Source organism: Cnephaeus nilssonii (genome assembly GCF_951640355.1).
Source record: "Cnephaeus nilssonii genome assembly, chromosome: 19".
NCBI lineage: Eukaryota > Metazoa > Chordata > Mammalia > Chiroptera > Vespertilionidae > Cnephaeus > Cnephaeus nilssonii.
This window is the reverse complement of record NC_137090.1, coordinates 3,874,761-3,890,274: the sequence shown is the minus strand read 5'-3', so window position 1 is coordinate 3,890,274 and position 15,514 is coordinate 3,874,761. Positions and strand designations below refer to the sequence as shown.

General features: G+C 63.4%; 1 protein-coding gene across 1 annotated transcript; it reads right to left on the bottom strand.

Annotated features, from left to right (window-relative positions):
• Positions 1 to 4,206: 4,206 nt before the first annotated feature.
• GRIN2C (glutamate ionotropic receptor NMDA type subunit 2C) lies at positions 4,207 to 15,247 on the bottom strand (the record flags this gene model as incomplete). Its single annotated transcript, XM_079799131.1, has 12 exons — positions 14,831 to 15,247; positions 12,184 to 12,782; positions 11,778 to 11,892; positions 10,689 to 10,900; positions 10,390 to 10,555; positions 9,924 to 10,077; positions 8,444 to 8,569; positions 8,011 to 8,240; positions 7,495 to 7,655; positions 6,830 to 7,017; positions 5,676 to 5,908; positions 4,207 to 5,289 (listed from the first exon to the last, which is right to left on the bottom strand). Exons 1-12 carry the CDS (start codon positions 15,224 to 15,226, stop codon positions 4,207 to 4,209), a joined length of 3,663 nt encoding a protein of 1,220 aa, XP_079655257.1. The 5' UTR covers positions 15,227 to 15,247.
• Positions 15,248 to 15,514: the final 267 nt, after the last annotated feature.

Sequence of the window (15,514 nt, the reverse complement as noted above, 5' to 3'; positions counted from 1 at the left end):
GCTGAGAGACACGGAGGCTGCCGGAGACAGCTGCTCCTTTTAAAGGGCTGGCACATGAGCTGAACTTACAAGGTCCCGCTTCCTCTGAGCTCCGGCGCTGGGCGAGGCTCTGGGGGACCCAGACACAAACAGGGAGGAACTAGATTGGCATCAGGGTAGGAACTCAGGGGCGGCTTTCTCCCAGATGGAGATGCTCCCAGAGGTCATTGTTCCTGTGCTGGGACCTCCCAGGTCGCAGGGCTGACTGGCAGCCATCTCTGCTCCACCCTGGTGATTCCCTGAGACCCCGCCCCATCCAATTTATAGCCCCATCTGATCTGAAGCCTCACCCAACCTGTTTGCAGCAGCTTTTGCATATAAATGGCCTGTCCTTGCTCCGGCTTCTGACTGCTAAAATCTCTAAACAAGCTGCAGGTGGGCCAGGGTGCCCCAAGCCTATCAGTAAAAGGCCCAAGACCCGGCACAAGCAGGAGCCTGCCTTGCTTCCCAGCTGGGCCTCGTCTGGGCACCTCCAAGCCCAATACAAACGCTCCTGCAGGGTGGCCCCAGGCAGTGGCTGACTGCACCTCCCTGGAGGCCCTAGAGCCAGTGCACCCCGTGGACAGCTTCAGACCATAGCAGGTTACACTCAGGGGCAGACTCAGTGAGCACCAAAGCCCCCCTGAAGCAGTCCTGCTTCATAGGGGTGTTTCCTACACAGCAGCTCTCCCACTGTAGCTGCTGTCACAGCTCTCCCACTGTACCTGTCCTCACAGCGGCCAGTTCCTCCCAGTGACACCAACAGCAATCAAGGCTCAACTACAAGACAGTGTACACAGCCCACACAGGGACTTTCAAGCGTCTTAGAATGAAAAAGAACCAGTCAGAAATTAAGCAAACACAAGAATAACTTACAGGGATTCAACAGTAGAGTAGAGGAGTCTGAGAATCAAATCAATGATGTGGACTATGAGGAAGCAAAAAAAAACACCCAATTAGAAGAACAAAAAGAAAAAGGAATCCAAAAATATGAAGATAGTGTAAGGAGCCTCTGGGACAACTTCAAGCGTACCAACATTTGCATTATGGGGGTGCCAGAAGGAGATAAGAGAGAGCAAGATATGGAAAACCTATTTGAAGAAATAATCACCTGGTGAAAGAAATAGACTTACAAGTCCTGGAAGCACAGAGAGTCCCACATCAAGACACATCATAATTAAAATGCCAAGGGCTAAAGACAAAGAGAGAATCTTAAAAGCAGCAAGAGAAAAGCAGTTACCTACAAAGGAGCGCCCATAGGACTGTCAGCTGATTTCTCAACAGAAACTTTGCAGGCCAGACGGGAGTGGCAAGAAATATTCAAAGTGATGAATAGCAAGTGCCTACAACCAAGATTACTCGCCCCAGCAAAGCTCTCATTCAGAATTGAAGGCCAGATAAAGAGCTTCACAAACAAGAAAAAACTGACGGAGTCCGTCACCACCAAACCAGTATTACATGAAATGTTGAAGCGTATTCTTTAAGAAGAGGATGAAGAAGAAGAAATAAAAATATGAACAATAAAATGGCAACAAATACACATCAACAACTGAATCTAAAAATCAAAATGAACAAGAAATCTAATGAACAAAATAAACTGGTGAATAAAATAGAATCAGAGGCGTGGAAGCATGGAATAGACTGATGAATCTCAGAGGGAAGTCGCGGGGGGGGAGAGAGGGGGAGATGAACCAAAGATCTTACCTATGGACACAGACAGTAGGATGGTGAAGGCCTGGTGCGGGCTGGGAACCGGGTGGAGGGGGAGCAATGGGGGCACAAGGGAGGGGGCAACTGTAATACTCTCAACAATACAGATTAAAAATAATAATAAGCTAAAAAAACAAACAAAGAGCCAGGCCTCCTGACCAAGGACATCGTGCCTGTTGTTTTCTAAGCTCTGCGCCCTCTCCCCCCACATACACCTGGCTCCCGGGAAAAAGGTGGCGTGGACATGAGCTGCTCAGGAAAGACGGAGAGGGCCCAGCGCCAGAGCCGCAGGAGGGAACAGGGTGAGAGAGTGAAGATGCCCTACTCCTGAGACTAGTGACCAAGGGCCTCTCCGGGGTCCCACCAGCATTGGGGTGTCTGTCTGGGTGGATGCAGCTTGCTCTTTGCCACACAGGCCCTTGTGTATGGTGACTGGACATCTCCGGAAGGAGAGATGTCAGCCCCTCCTCCCTCCTGCCAGCCTTCGTCCCCTCCCCTTGATAGTGCAGGACCCTCCTCGGTGCCGCCTCGGAGGGGCAGGAGGCTGGGAAGCCAGCCCAGCCCAGCTCTGGAGCTGCAGAAAGCGTCCTTCCTGCCCCTACTTCCCATAAGGCTCGCTTGTCCCCAGAACTCATTCCTAGAGAAGGAACGAGGCGGCCAAGAGCCGGGCCCCAGGAGCAGGATTGGCACCTCCTCGGAGCGGCCAGCAGCAGGCTCGGTTCCACATTTGGCCCTTAATTATCGTTCCAGTTCTTGGTTATTAATGATCCTGGGCACTGAGCGGAGAGCAGCCTGGAGCTCGGGAGTCCTCGCAGCCCCACCTGCTGCTGCCTTCCACCCAGAGCTGTGCTCAGACCCCGGGGCGGGAGGGGGTCAGGCTGGTGGCCAGCAGTTAACCCTCTCACCACCAGTGGCTGCCACCAACGTCAAGCTCCCTTCCAGGTGCTGGCCTCGTACCTGCCGCCCGAGACACAGCCCGGTCTGGACCTGGATCCGTGAAACACCAGAGGGCAGAGAACAGGAGACGGACAGCAACGGACCCGCCACCCATCCTGGGGGTGTCAGGCTCTCCAGCCAAGAGGGGGAGGGCATTAGCGATATCCCACACGCTACCGTTTCCGCTCTAAAAACCAAACAGGACATGGCCAGGTTTCGTGGCCCAGTCCCAGCAGTGGGGCCTCGCGTCTGACGAGGGGACGTGAGGAAAGGGCACTGGGCAGGGGCTGCTCGCGGTGGTGGCATCCGGCTGCCCTCCCCGGCCTCCTCCCCACTCCACGGGGCTACTTTCTGGCCTGCCTCACTGAACTTGAACTTGTCGAGAATGGCCAGGCCTCGGGCTTTATGTGCTCTGCAGTTAAGGGGCCCGATGGCAACCATCACGCTCGCCGGGTTTGGGTTCGTGGAATGAATGGAAGGGCGAGGGCCTGCTCGCTCGCTTCACGGTCATTGTGGGAGCTGAATGGAACCGCGGATGTGGAAACATTGAGAACTGCCAGCAAGAGCCATCAGGCCCAGGGCTAATGACATGTGACAGAGGAAGGAGGGAGGGCCGGGAGCCCGAGGGAGGAGCAGGACTGAGGCTGTGGGCCGATTCTCTGACCTCCTTCCCGGGGAGTCCCAGCACCAGCGAGGCTGAGCTGTGCCCAACCTGGGAAGCCCCTGGGCCAGGCTTCCAGAACCAGCAGGCAGCACGGAGCCCTGCACCCCATCATGGGGGATACCAGCAGCCCCCCACAGACCGCCCTCTGCCGTCTCCACCACAACACTCAGGCTCCCAGACCGGCTCCTGGCAGGAAGGACACCCACGGCCCCTGGCAGCAGCCGCTCTTAAAGGAAACTGCGGGGGAAACTCCATCCATCACTAGCGGAGCCCCCAGGCGGAGCACATGGGTCACACCTGGCACCGGGGTGGGTGGGCCTGGCTCTGAATACCAAGTGGCTCTGCCCCCGGAGCCTCTCTCAGCCTCTCCTCCCAGATACTCGCCCAGAGGGAGCTCCCGCCTGCTCTAGGCAGACACCCCTCCTGGGATACTCCCATGATGCTCCTAGTGTCCAAAGGATGCAGAATGAGGAAGCCAGGACCAGTGGGTTGTAAAAGGTTTGTTTAATGTCCCAACGCTCTGAGAGGAAACTCCAGCCAGTGGAGCCGAGTTCCAGCCTCCGTGCTCCCACACCAAGCCCCCGCCGCCCGAAGCCAAGACTAGGTAGGACTGGCTGACAGCAGGAAGGCGACCCCTGCTGCTCCCTGACTCCAGGCCCCGGGGAAGGTTTGGGCACGATGAGGGGACAGCGAGAACCGAGCCCACACTAGGACCCGAGGCTGCTGAGGTCACTCAACTGACCACGGAGGACACTGTCGCTGGGCGCCATGGCCAGGATTTCATGGCAAAAGTCAGAAAAGCCCAAGCCTGCCCGCCCCTAACGCTGGCAGTGCCACGTGGAGGACCCAGCTGACCGGGAGCCAGAGCAGGCGACACCTCACACTTCTGACTCCAAGCTGTTGATCCGCCTCCAGGTGCAAGGTCCCAGGAGGCCCTGCGTCCCACAGGCCGCCCTGCTGACCTCTCCCGGCCCCCCACTGTCCCTGTAGCCTGTACTCAGCCCCAGGGTCCTGCTCCTGTGCCCTGGAGGCCCCCAGGCCCCGGCGAGCCAGGGGCCGTGGCTGGCACAGGGTGGGAGATGAGGGCAGACAGCCCTCCAGCAAAGCGGCAGGTGGGCATGGGCGTAGAGGCAGGCGTGCTGTCTGTGGGGCCAGGCGGGGACCCCTGCCCACGCGCGGTCCTCACAGGCCTCCCTGTAGGACGGCAGCCACATCGACTGCGCCTGCGCCCAGCGCCCGCAGGCCGGGCGGGCGCACCTGGCGGACAGCGCGCTGGGCCGGGCGAAGGCCTCGCCAACCGAGCTGGGCAGGGACGCGTGGCGCGCGCGGGGGCCCCGGGCCCAGGCGGCGTGCAGCAGGGCCTCCCTCCGGGCCAGCTGCTCCGGCCCGAGCAGGGGCCGATCCTCCGGCTCCGGGCAATCCGGGAAGAGCGGGAGGAAGGGGCGTCCCGACCGGTCGACTCGAGGGAAGGAGCTGTAGTGGCAGCGCTCGGGCGACAGGGGGCGCTCCGGGAGCGCTCGCCGCTCGGAGGCCGAGAGGTGCCGCCCGCAGCGCCGGGTCCGCACCGGCCACCGCACCTCCCAGGCGGGCCGGCTCGACACCCGGGAGCCGTCGGGCAGGGGCGGCCTTGGCGTCGGGGGGCGGCCCAGCAGCTGCGGGGTCCTGCGCCCCAGCGCGGCGCGGCCGCTTCCTCTGGAGCCCGGGTCGGGGGGCCGGCGCGGGGTGGGCGGCCGAGGGCCCGGGCAGGCGGGAGTCAGGGGCGCGCGGCGGCTGCCCCACTTCTCAATGGTGCGCGTGGCGCGGTCCAGGGAGCTACTCACGCCGGCCGTGGTCACCATGTCGCGCGCCGCCTGCAGCATCTTGAGCACACTGGCCTGCGCGGAGCCGGCCGACGGGTCGGGGCTGGGCGGCCGCGCGGGGCTGGCCAGGCTCTGCACCCCGCTGAAGCAGCTGTAGATGCCCTGGGCGGGGGCGGGAGACCCGCGGTGAGCGCCCCGCCTCTCGGGGGAGCCCCCTCCCAGTCTGAGGCACCAGCCCAGGCACCGCTAAGTCCTAGGAAGCAACTAACACTTGTTAAGCGCCCCCCAGTGCCAGGCACTGTGCTGCTGTGAGGTTACCCAGGACTCTCTGCGGCTCCAAGAAGTTACCCCCTTTTAAAGCCACCCAGGCAGTCAGGCGGGGAGGGGCCTGTGGGCGCAGCTCTGCTTCCCTGGGGCTGTGATGCCGCAGGCCAGGCCACCTCGGGGACCCCCAGTTTTTATCTCTGTGAATGGGGCCATGGCTGCCTCTGACTTCTCTGGGCCGGTGCCCCAAAAGCTGGAGCTGTGAGGGGCGGGGCGGTACCCACCCTGCTGAAGGCCAGCAGGAAGTCCAGCCGGGATGTGCTGGGCACCGAGTGGCGCAGCTTCCAGTAGACCAGGTGCTCCCACGCAAAGACCAGCAAGGCCAGCCCCATGGCCACGAGCAGCATGTAGAAGACGCCCGCCATGTTGTCGATGTCCAGCTTGCTGCTCATCACCTCGTTCTTCTCGTTCTGGCAGATCCCCGAGAGCCACACCGTCTCCAGCTTCTGGGTCTCCCCTGGGCGGGGGCACACGGAGCTCAGGAGGGACCCTCCCCCTGCTCACCCACGCCTTGAGCAGGCAGGGCCTGGAGCCAGGGTGCCAGCCCTTGTAGGACCACGGGGATAGGGCCAGGCAGGCCCAGGATTAGGGGTCAGGTGTCAACCAGCAGGAAGAAAGGACAGCACGGGGGCGGGGGGGGGCGGGGACTGAGTGGGCAGTGCCAGCCTTTGACATCCCCGCCCCCCTCAGGCCTAGTAAAAGCTTGCTGGCTGGGTACATGTTATCATTCATTTATTCATCGAACACGTATTGGCCCCTCATGCCAGGCATGGAGCTGGGCACACAGACAGAAGGCCTGGGCCCCCGGGGAAACCACCAACACCTCTGTGGTCCTTCTCTCGCTGCTCTCTGGTCCTGACGGGAAATCAGACCATTCATTACCTCATAGGGGTGGACTCTGAACTCGAAGCTCTCTCTGGGTTTGGGGGGCAGGTTCAGCTGGCCTCCTCACACCTGTGAGCCCTGGTGCCACGGCCCGCTGGGCCTCGACTCGGACTAGGCAGGCCCTGGCTCTACCCAGGTCGTCTCGAGATGGGAAAAGAAAGTTCAGCCACCCCAACCCCACTGTGGCCTGAGCTCCTTCCTGTCTTCCCGCCCTCCAGGGACTCCCCAACCCTATTGCCCACTCCCTCCCAGCAAAGCCATCTCTTCCCCAGGTCTCCATCCAGGCCCTCCAAACCCCGCCCCCACCACACCCACACACACACACACACACACACACACACTGCCCTAATCTCTCACCCCAGAGCCCTCTCCCTGTCCACAGGCCCTGGGGGCTTGGGAACAGTGGTGATGCTGACCAGCCATTGAACAGCCATCCCGCCCAGCCTCGGCGGCCCACCCTGGACCCCCAGCCCCCAGCAGCAGCAGCACCCACCATCCCCCAGGAACTGCAGGAGCGCCAGGTCGATGGCTCGCTTCCAGTGGGACTCCTTCTGCATGGCGATGCCGTAGCCGGTGGTGGCAAAGACCTTGCCGGAGCCAATGGTGACCAGCTTGCAGCCCTCATCCTTGCCCGCCATGTAGTTGAGGACAGCGGCATCGTAGATGAAGGCGTCCAGCTTCCTAGGGACAGGCGGAGCCCTCAGGCAGGGATCGTACGGGGCCAGCACCCAGGGGGGTGGATGGCCAGAGCCTTCCCTGCTTCCCTTGGGTCCAGGATGGAGAGAAGAGCCCCCCCCCCACAGCTCGGGGACCCCACCCACCCTCCTTCTCAGAGAGGCCAGGGGACTCTCTACCCCCAGAGGACACGCCCTCTCTGCGCAGCCCTTCTTGTCCCTAAGACCCTAAGAAGGTCACAACCTCCACCTCAGGGCAAGGCCGCACCCTGGCCAGCACCACAGCTGCACATCTGGACCACCTGAGGGCGTCGCTTTTGTTTCCAGCTTCACTCTGCCCCGAGACCCCCCCACCGCCCGCCCCCAGGAGTCCTACAGGACAGCCCAGCTCCACTGTCCCCAACGTGGGTCTCCCAGGCAGGGACGGAGCTGGCCAGGGGAGCCGTGGGGAGAGACAGAGGGGAGTGTAGGGCTGAGGACCCACCCCATCTTGAGGCTGGTGAGCGCGTCCTCCACGGAGCGCTGGTTGAACTTGACCATGTGGGTGTGCATGTCCCGGTAGTTGCTGCGAATATTGCGCTCCGTGCTGCCGTTGGGCACTGTGCCGAAGCGGAAGGGTGGGTACTGATCCTGAGGCCGCTGAAACTGCGGGCAGAGGGCGGCCGCCATCCGTGACCCGCCCCCGAACCTTCCAGGCACCACCTCCCCCACCCCCAGTCCCAGCCCCATGGTCGGCACTTGAGCAGAATGGTCTTAGATTCTGCTCAGGCCACTCCTGTGGGGAAGCTGAGGCCAGAGTAAAGAGAGACTTTGTCAGCGGACCTGAGCCATCTCTCCCCTGCCCCCCACCCCCCATCCCCCCCCGCCACCTCACCAGGCTCCCCAGCTCCTTCCTGCTCTGGCCTCCAGGTCACCTTCTACTGACTCTGTCCTGTGTCCCACCCAAGGCCTGCCCCTGCCCCGGGCACCCCCCGCCCCCCGCTGGCCGTGGCCCCAGAACCTTCTTGTCACTGAGGCCGGACACCGTGTCGATGTACTGCTCCTGGATCATGAAGGCGGCCAGGTTGGCGGTGTAGCTGGCCAGGAAGATGACGGCGAAGAAGGCCCAGACCAGCACCATGATCTTGCTGGTGGTGCCCCGGGGGTTCTCGATGGGCACCGAGTTGTTGAAGACCAGCGCCCACAGCAGCCACACGGACTTGCCAATGGTGAAGGAGGGGCCCCCGGACTCTGGGGGCGAGAGGGTGGGCGCTGGGACTTCCCGCCCAGCACAGAGGGGCCAGGTCTCAGCCCGCCCGACTCCACAGCTCCTGTCCCCCCTCCCTCTTGGGTGGGGACCCCCTCCCTGGCCATCCCCACCCCAGGGCAAGGCAGCCCACCCCTCGGAGATGCCCCGGCCCCACTCGCTCCTCCCAGGCCGCGTGCGAGCTTACTCTTGCCGCTGGTGAGGTTCTGGTTGTAGCTGACGGGGCTGAAGTACTCGAACATGAAGACCGTGAGGGCCACCACGGTGAGGCACATGACGAACATCATCACCCACACCGAGGGGCTGTAGGGCTCTGGGAACCAGGAGGCGGCTCAGCGGCCTGGGCGCTGCCGCTACCCCCACAGGCCAGAGCACGGGGTGGACAAGTGGGTCCCCATGGCCAAGGCAGGTTCCGTCAGCCCCGAGGCCTGAGCAGAGCCCCAGGAGAGACCCCACCCCCCAAGGGAGGTCAGGCTCTCCCGCATTCTTGGTCTCCCATCCCAGCTGCCCTGGAACAGGGTCCCATCACCCCCTCCCAGGACACCTCCCTTTGACTTCACACGGCCCCTGGCTCTCCTCCCCCCACTTCCTTTCAGGAAAAGAAGGTCTATCCCCACGCTCCTTCCCGTCCCCGCTCATCCCCCTGCCTGCAACTGCCTCCACCTGTACCCGCCCCCCCACCCCCCCACCCCGAGCCTCAGCCCAGGAAGCCACATGGGCAAACCCAAGGAACTGCTCCGTCCTCGCCACCCTCTGCGCCAGCCCCCTGCCCGCACTCCTGCGCTGGAGCTCCCCTCCCTGGCCCCACGCGGAGGAGCTGGCTGCTCGCCCAGGGCCTCGGAGGTCACGTCTCACTTCTCCTCCTGACACGGAAGCCGAGGCCCCCGGAGCTGGGAGAGCAGCCTGACCTCTGACAAACCCTGTCAGTCCCCCTGAGGAGAAGCCATTGCTGCCATGAGCACCTGCTCCTTTGGTGCGATGCCTATCTATGAAGGGGCAGAGGTACCCGCTCAGAGAGGCTCAGTGACTTGCCCAAGGCCACACAGCAGGAAGGGGCAGAGCTGGGATTCCCTCCTCTGCTCCGGGCCGAGGGAGGGGCTCACCTGTCCTCCCGGCTCTCTGTCAACCCCCCACTGCAAGTCCCAGCTGACCTCTCTGTCAACCCCCCACTGCAAGTCCCAGCTGACCTCTCTGTCAACCCCCCACTGCAAGTCCCAGCTGACCTCTCTGTCAACCCCCCACTGCAAGTCCCAGCTGACCTCCCGACGGGGCGCTCTGGGGAGGCCGGGACTGTGGCTGCCTCCCCGCCCCAGCGTGGCACCACACACGATGCCCATTTCCTAGTCAGTCAGAAACTAGCACCACTTCCCACGCTCCTCCGGGGTTTCTCCACGCCCCGAGGAGCGTCTCCCTGTTCCGCTGCCCCCGCCCACGAGGCGGTCCTGAAGCCAGCCTGCTCTGGCTTTCCTGTCGCTCATCTGGGGCCCCCTTCACCCCACTCCCCTCCAGCCCCCCCCCCCCCGCACCACACTCTCAGGGGAACCGAGGCTGCTGTGCTTGCCCCGGAGGGCCCCCCATCCTCCTCTTACTCCCCATCTCCACCCACGCTCCGCACAGCCACCGCGTGGCCCCTCTGCCCAGCGCCATCCCTGCCCACCCGAGCGCACCCAGGAAGGCTGACGGGGACACGGTGCCATTGCTGCGCGCCACCATCACGCTGATGCCCGTCTCCACGAAGGGCACCGAGAAGTCCACGATCTCGGAGCGCTCCTCGTTGATGGTGAGGGAGCCGATGGCCATGTCCGCCCGCTTGTAGTACACCTGGGGCCACGGGGAGGCGGGGCTCCCACACTGGAGCTCTTGCCCCAGCCTCCTCCCGGCCCCCCCCCTCCTGCACCACCAGCCGAGTCAGTTCCCACCCGGGGCCCTCAGAGCTCCGCTTTCAGGGCTCACCACCCGAGGGGCTTCATCGGTGACAGCCCGGTCCCCCCTGCCAGCCTGGGCCGGGGTCTCACCCTCGAGGACCCCCACACAGGAGGAAGCCCCATAGGAGCAGCTGGGTGGCTGAGCGGGGGGTGGGGCCTGGGCAGCCGGGCTGGTGGGCGGCTCAGGCGGACCCCGGGGCAGGCCTACCTCGCCGATCATGCCGTTCCACACGCCGCGCACCCTCTTGCCATGCTTGCCGTTGGTCACCAGGTACAGGTCGTAGGAGAACTTGACCGCCTTGGCCAGCTTCTTGAGGATGTCGATGCAGAAGCCCTTACAGCAGAGCTTGGTGTAGGGCGCTGTGTCCCCGCTGCTGCCACCGAGAGCGCCAGGAGTCAGAGCCGGTCGCGCCCCCCCCGCCCCCCCCCCCGCCTGGCTCCCCACACCGCGCGCTGCCATCGCACCGCAGCCCGGCACGCGCTCACCGCTCCCGGGTTCTCACGGACCTGAAGGTGTGGTTGCTTTGCCGTCGGCAGGGCACGGTGTTGGGCACGCAGCCGCCTGTGCCAGGGTCCGGGCTCTCCACGATGACGAAGGGCCGCTCCTCCAGCGTGGCCACGGTCAGGTGCCGGCTGTCCACCACAGGCTGCAGGGACGCGCTGTAGCGAGGCCACACTGGGTACTTCATGTGGAGGACGCCGCGGTCCCAGCGCCCCACCTGCACAGGGCGACCGGCCTCAGCCCGGGGCCGCCAGCCCTAGGCCTCCCCCCCTCCGCGAGGCCTCTGGTGGGGCCGCCAGGGCCTTGAACCCCTGTCCCTCACCTCGAGATGCTTGGAGCAGGACAGAGCAGGGCCTGGGCCGGACATTGCTCAACAGGAGGGTCGGGGCCAGGGGCTGGGCGTGGGCCAAAGGGAGGGCTCCCTGCAGCCTCCTCCCGCTCCAGTCCCTGCGCTGTCCCGTCCAGCCTCCACGCGGCCGCCCAGCGCCTGCCTAGAGCCCACACCTGAGTCTGTCACTCATTCGCCACACCCACTTTCCTGACCTTAGTATAAAGTCCTTAACCCATCGCCCCACTCTTCTTCCTCATCATTTAAAGATGCCCAAACCCTCCTGCTCCTGTGTCCATACCAGGTTAGTGTCTCTTCCTGGTGGGCTCCTACTCACCCCTCCACAGCCCAGCCCAAATGTCCCAACTGCTGTGAAGCCTTCCCCAGTTTCCTCCTTTGAAGGCAGAACTAATTCCTGCCTTTCTTCTCTACTCCCATAATGCTTTGCACGCATCTCTACTTAAGCCCCCGATCTCCCCAAATCCTATTTGTTTACATGTCAGCCGGGCAGCACAGCTGCGGGTTACTCCTCCCACAGGGGCAGGGCTATGTGATAAGGTGGCAGGGAGGTTCTGCAGTGGAGGGGGGCCAGGGTGTGTGGGAGCCCAGAGCTGAGGGGCCTCACCCAACCTGGGGACCCGGAAGGCTTCCCCGGGGAGATGTGTCAGCTGAGACCTGGGGATGAGGGGCTGGGGGAGGGACAGAGGGGACTCTGCTCAGCTGTGGGCACAAGAGGGGGGGGACCCTGGGCTCACCCCCTTCTCACCATCTCCCAGAGGCGGTGCCGGTTGAGGGCGATCACCACCATGGTGGGCTGGACCAGGTACCCGCCGGGGCTGAAGGCGAAGTCCCGGCCCTCCCAGGTGACGTTCAGTAGGTGCCTGCAAGCGGGAGAGAAGCCGGGCATTCCCTTAGCCCTGCCCGCAGCCCCGCTCAGGTTCTGACACCCACCCCACCCCCACCCACCCCCGCCCATCTGCCTCACCACCTGACAACAGGGAGCATTTATTGTCTCTTCTTCTGTTTCCCTGTACTGACCGCCACCATTCTCATCGCACCCTGGTAACTTGGTCCCAGGCACACAGCCAGTGGGAGGTGTGGCCAGCGAGACCAAGCTCACTGCCACCCAGGTCCCCTGAAGCGCGCACCCCATGCCCCGGGCAGGTGCCCACCTGTGGAAGGCCTCCCGGGCAGGGCTCACAGGCCCGGGGTGGCCGCGGCAGTCCCCAGCCGGGGCGGGCAGGGCGCCGTGCTGGCGCTGGTAGCCGTGGGCGCCGAGGGCCAGGATGGCCACGCCGTCGCGGACCTTCTGGCGCAGGCTGAGGCGCCAGCTCTCGGTGACCACGCTGATGAGGCCCACGGGGAAGACGGCGGGGGGCGCGTCGGTGCTGCCCAGGGCCAGGCTGGGCACCAGCCACACGTGCCCGGGCCCCACCAGGCCGGCGTGCGCCGCCTCTTCGAACAGCACCTCGGCCTCCTCGCGCGAGCAGTAGGCCACCAGCACCGGGGCGTCGATCTGGCGCAGCAGGCGCTGGGTGTGCGCGCGCGTCCCGCCGGGGCCCAGCTCCAGGGTGAGCACGTCCAGCAGCCGCCAGCCCAGGTAGCTGGCGTCGGCGACGGCGCGCACGCCCTCGAGGAAGAGCGCGTGGCCCGGGTGCAGGCTGGTGATCACCGCGAAGGCGCTCCAGTCGTACTCCTCCAGCACCTTGAACAGCACCTGCAGCTGCTGCTCCAGGGACACGCCCAGCTGCAGGAAGGCGGAGCCCGGCTCCTGCGGGCGGAGGGCGGGGCCTGAGGCGGGGCGGGGCCTGAGGCGGGGTGGGTGGGGCGAGCCGAGTCCCGCCCCGCGCCCGCGCCCCAGCTTCGGCTCCCTGGGTCAGCCCTTCGATGCCTTTGCGCTGAGCCCAGGGAGGCCCTGCCCCGCAAAACCTGGGAGCTTGTTGGAAATGCACATTCTGGGGCGCCTCGCACACCTGCTGGATCAGAGTCTCTGGGGGTGGCGCCCGGGAATCTGTATTTCAACAAGCTCTGCAGGTGATTCTCCAGCCCCCTGGCCAACGGAATCGGATTCTCGGAGTTGGGGCGCTGGCTGGAGTGTCTTTCTAAGGAGCTGAGGGTGGAGAACCACCGGGCTGAGAGCTGATATCCGGCCCAAAGGTCACCGGGAAAGGACCGGCCTCCACGGAGCCCAGGGGATGAGGACGTTCCTCCTCCTCCACCTCCGCCACCACCAGCGTCCAGGGCACCGCAGGCTCCAGCCCGGCCAGGGCAAACCGCGGCTCTAAGGCTAATGCTAGCCACGCCCCTAACTGAGGGCTCCCTGCGGCCACCGCGGCCCCTCCAAGAGTTCACCGCACTGTCCCAATCTTTAAAAAGAAAATTTGGGGAAATTCTACAGAACAGGTAACCCAGTTCTTTCAACAAACAAAAGTCAGGGAAAAAAGCGAGAGACTCAGAAGTCACATGGACCAATTCCACATGGGAACCTAACTTGGCTCCTGATGCAAGCAAGCAAACAAACAAACAAAAATTAGCTTCCATGGCATTTATGAAACAAGGGGTGGGGAAATTTGAACAATGGCTGTCTGTCTGATGATGTTAAGGAATTTTTATTATTTTCTAGGTGTGATAACAGGTGGTGGTTTCTTTTAAAGCCCTTGTCTAGCGGAGATACACCCGGAAATATTAATGGATGGAATAATAGGGCATGTGGGCTTGGCTTCAATGGCAGCAGAGGGCGGCCTGGGTGGGGGTAAGGGTGGGCAGGGCCGGTCAGGGGTGGATGGGGCACATGCGGTCAATATACTCTGCTACCTGCACGTGTGCTCAAGACGCTCCATAATAAAAATAATCATAGCCCTAACCAGTTAGGCTCAGTGGATAGAGTGTTGGCCTGCGGACTGAAGGGTCCCAGGTTCGATTCCGGTCAAGGGCATGTGCCTTGGTTTCGGGCACATCCCCAGTAGGGGGTGTGCAGGAGGCAGCTGATCGATGTTTCTCTCTCATCAATGTTTCTAACTCTCTATCCTTCTCCCTTCCTCTCTGTAAAAAAAATCAATGAAATATATTTTTAAAAAATAATCATAAAGACAGGCAACTCAGGTCAGTCTCCCCTGAACGCATTCCTCGGCTCCCCACTTAGGGCAAAACCCCAATGTCCTCCCACGGGGTCGGACTCCACCTCCCTCTCCAGGCCTCTCTCTGTCCTTCACCTCGGGGTGTTCCCACCGCCTGCCTCTGCCTGGGACACTCCCTGCCACCTGTCCCACCCACACAGCATGCCGTCCCCTCATCCTCCAGGTCTCAGCTTCCACATCCTTTCTTAAGAGGCCGTCTCTGAACGAGCCCCACCCAGATGGCCCCCGCTGACGCCCCTGTGGTGTCCTGTGTTCTTCCTCCAGAACACTATGCTGCTGTGGCCGCAGATGTAAGCTCTGTGAGGGCACGCCTCCCCCATGCTTCACACAGTGGCGGCCTCTGGATGCTCTCTCCTGCAGGGGCATCTCCTGGGTCCCCTGCCCAGCCTGGCCCTCCACCCCTGAGTCTACAGCCCGGCCAAGGAAGGCCACCTGCCCACCGCTCATCCAGACAACAGCATGGGAAAGCAGCCCAGAATGGTTATCTTCTAGAACATTCCTTCCCACAGCCTTCTCCTCCCTCCCCCAAGCCACACCCTTGGTCTGCACCTCCCTGCCCGTCCCACCCTATTCCAACTTCCCAAGGCCTAGGTCTCTCCCCGGCTCAGACTCAGCCATGCTCCCCCAGCCCCAGCCCGGCTCCAGGCCCAAGGGACGAGGGGCCACGCGTTTGAATGGGCACCTTGGGGGTGAGGACCACAGCGGAGCCCCCACTGATGCTGAGGATGGGCACGTGAGTCTGGGAGGAGATGAAGTCGAGGATCTGGGCCACGGCCTCAGTGCCCACGTTGTCCTCGAAGACGATGCCATGGACGCGAGCCGCACCCAGGAGCGCACAGATCTGGGTGAGGAGGCTGCTGGGGTTGGTGTTGTTGACCCCCACGGTGAGTGGCTGGATCTCCAAGGGCAGGTCCAGGAAGCTCTGGGGGGTGAGGCGAGTCCGGGCCTGGGCCTGGGGCGGCCCCGAGCTGCCAAATACTACGGCCACCGTCACAGCCTGCTCGCCCTGCCCCGGGCCCAGCCCCCAGGCACCGAGGAGGGAGGTGAGCAGCAGGGCGGTCCCCAGGGCCCCACCCATATCCACAGGCGTGTCCTGCAGAGAGATCAGGAGAGGCACAGGGAGGGAGAGAGAGGCACGGGGGGGAGGGGGCGGGGGGGGGAGGCACGGAACAAAAAGATGAACACACAGACAGGAGGTGACGGCGGAGTCAAAGGGACACACATCCAGAGGACAGAGGAGAAGAGGGGGAAACCCTCCACAAAGAGAGGCAGAGAGAGGCGGACAGACAGACACAGACAGACACAGAGAAAGAGGCAGAGATTAGCTGAGCCTCCCAGGGCAGCGCCGAAGGGCAGGGGCTGGGAA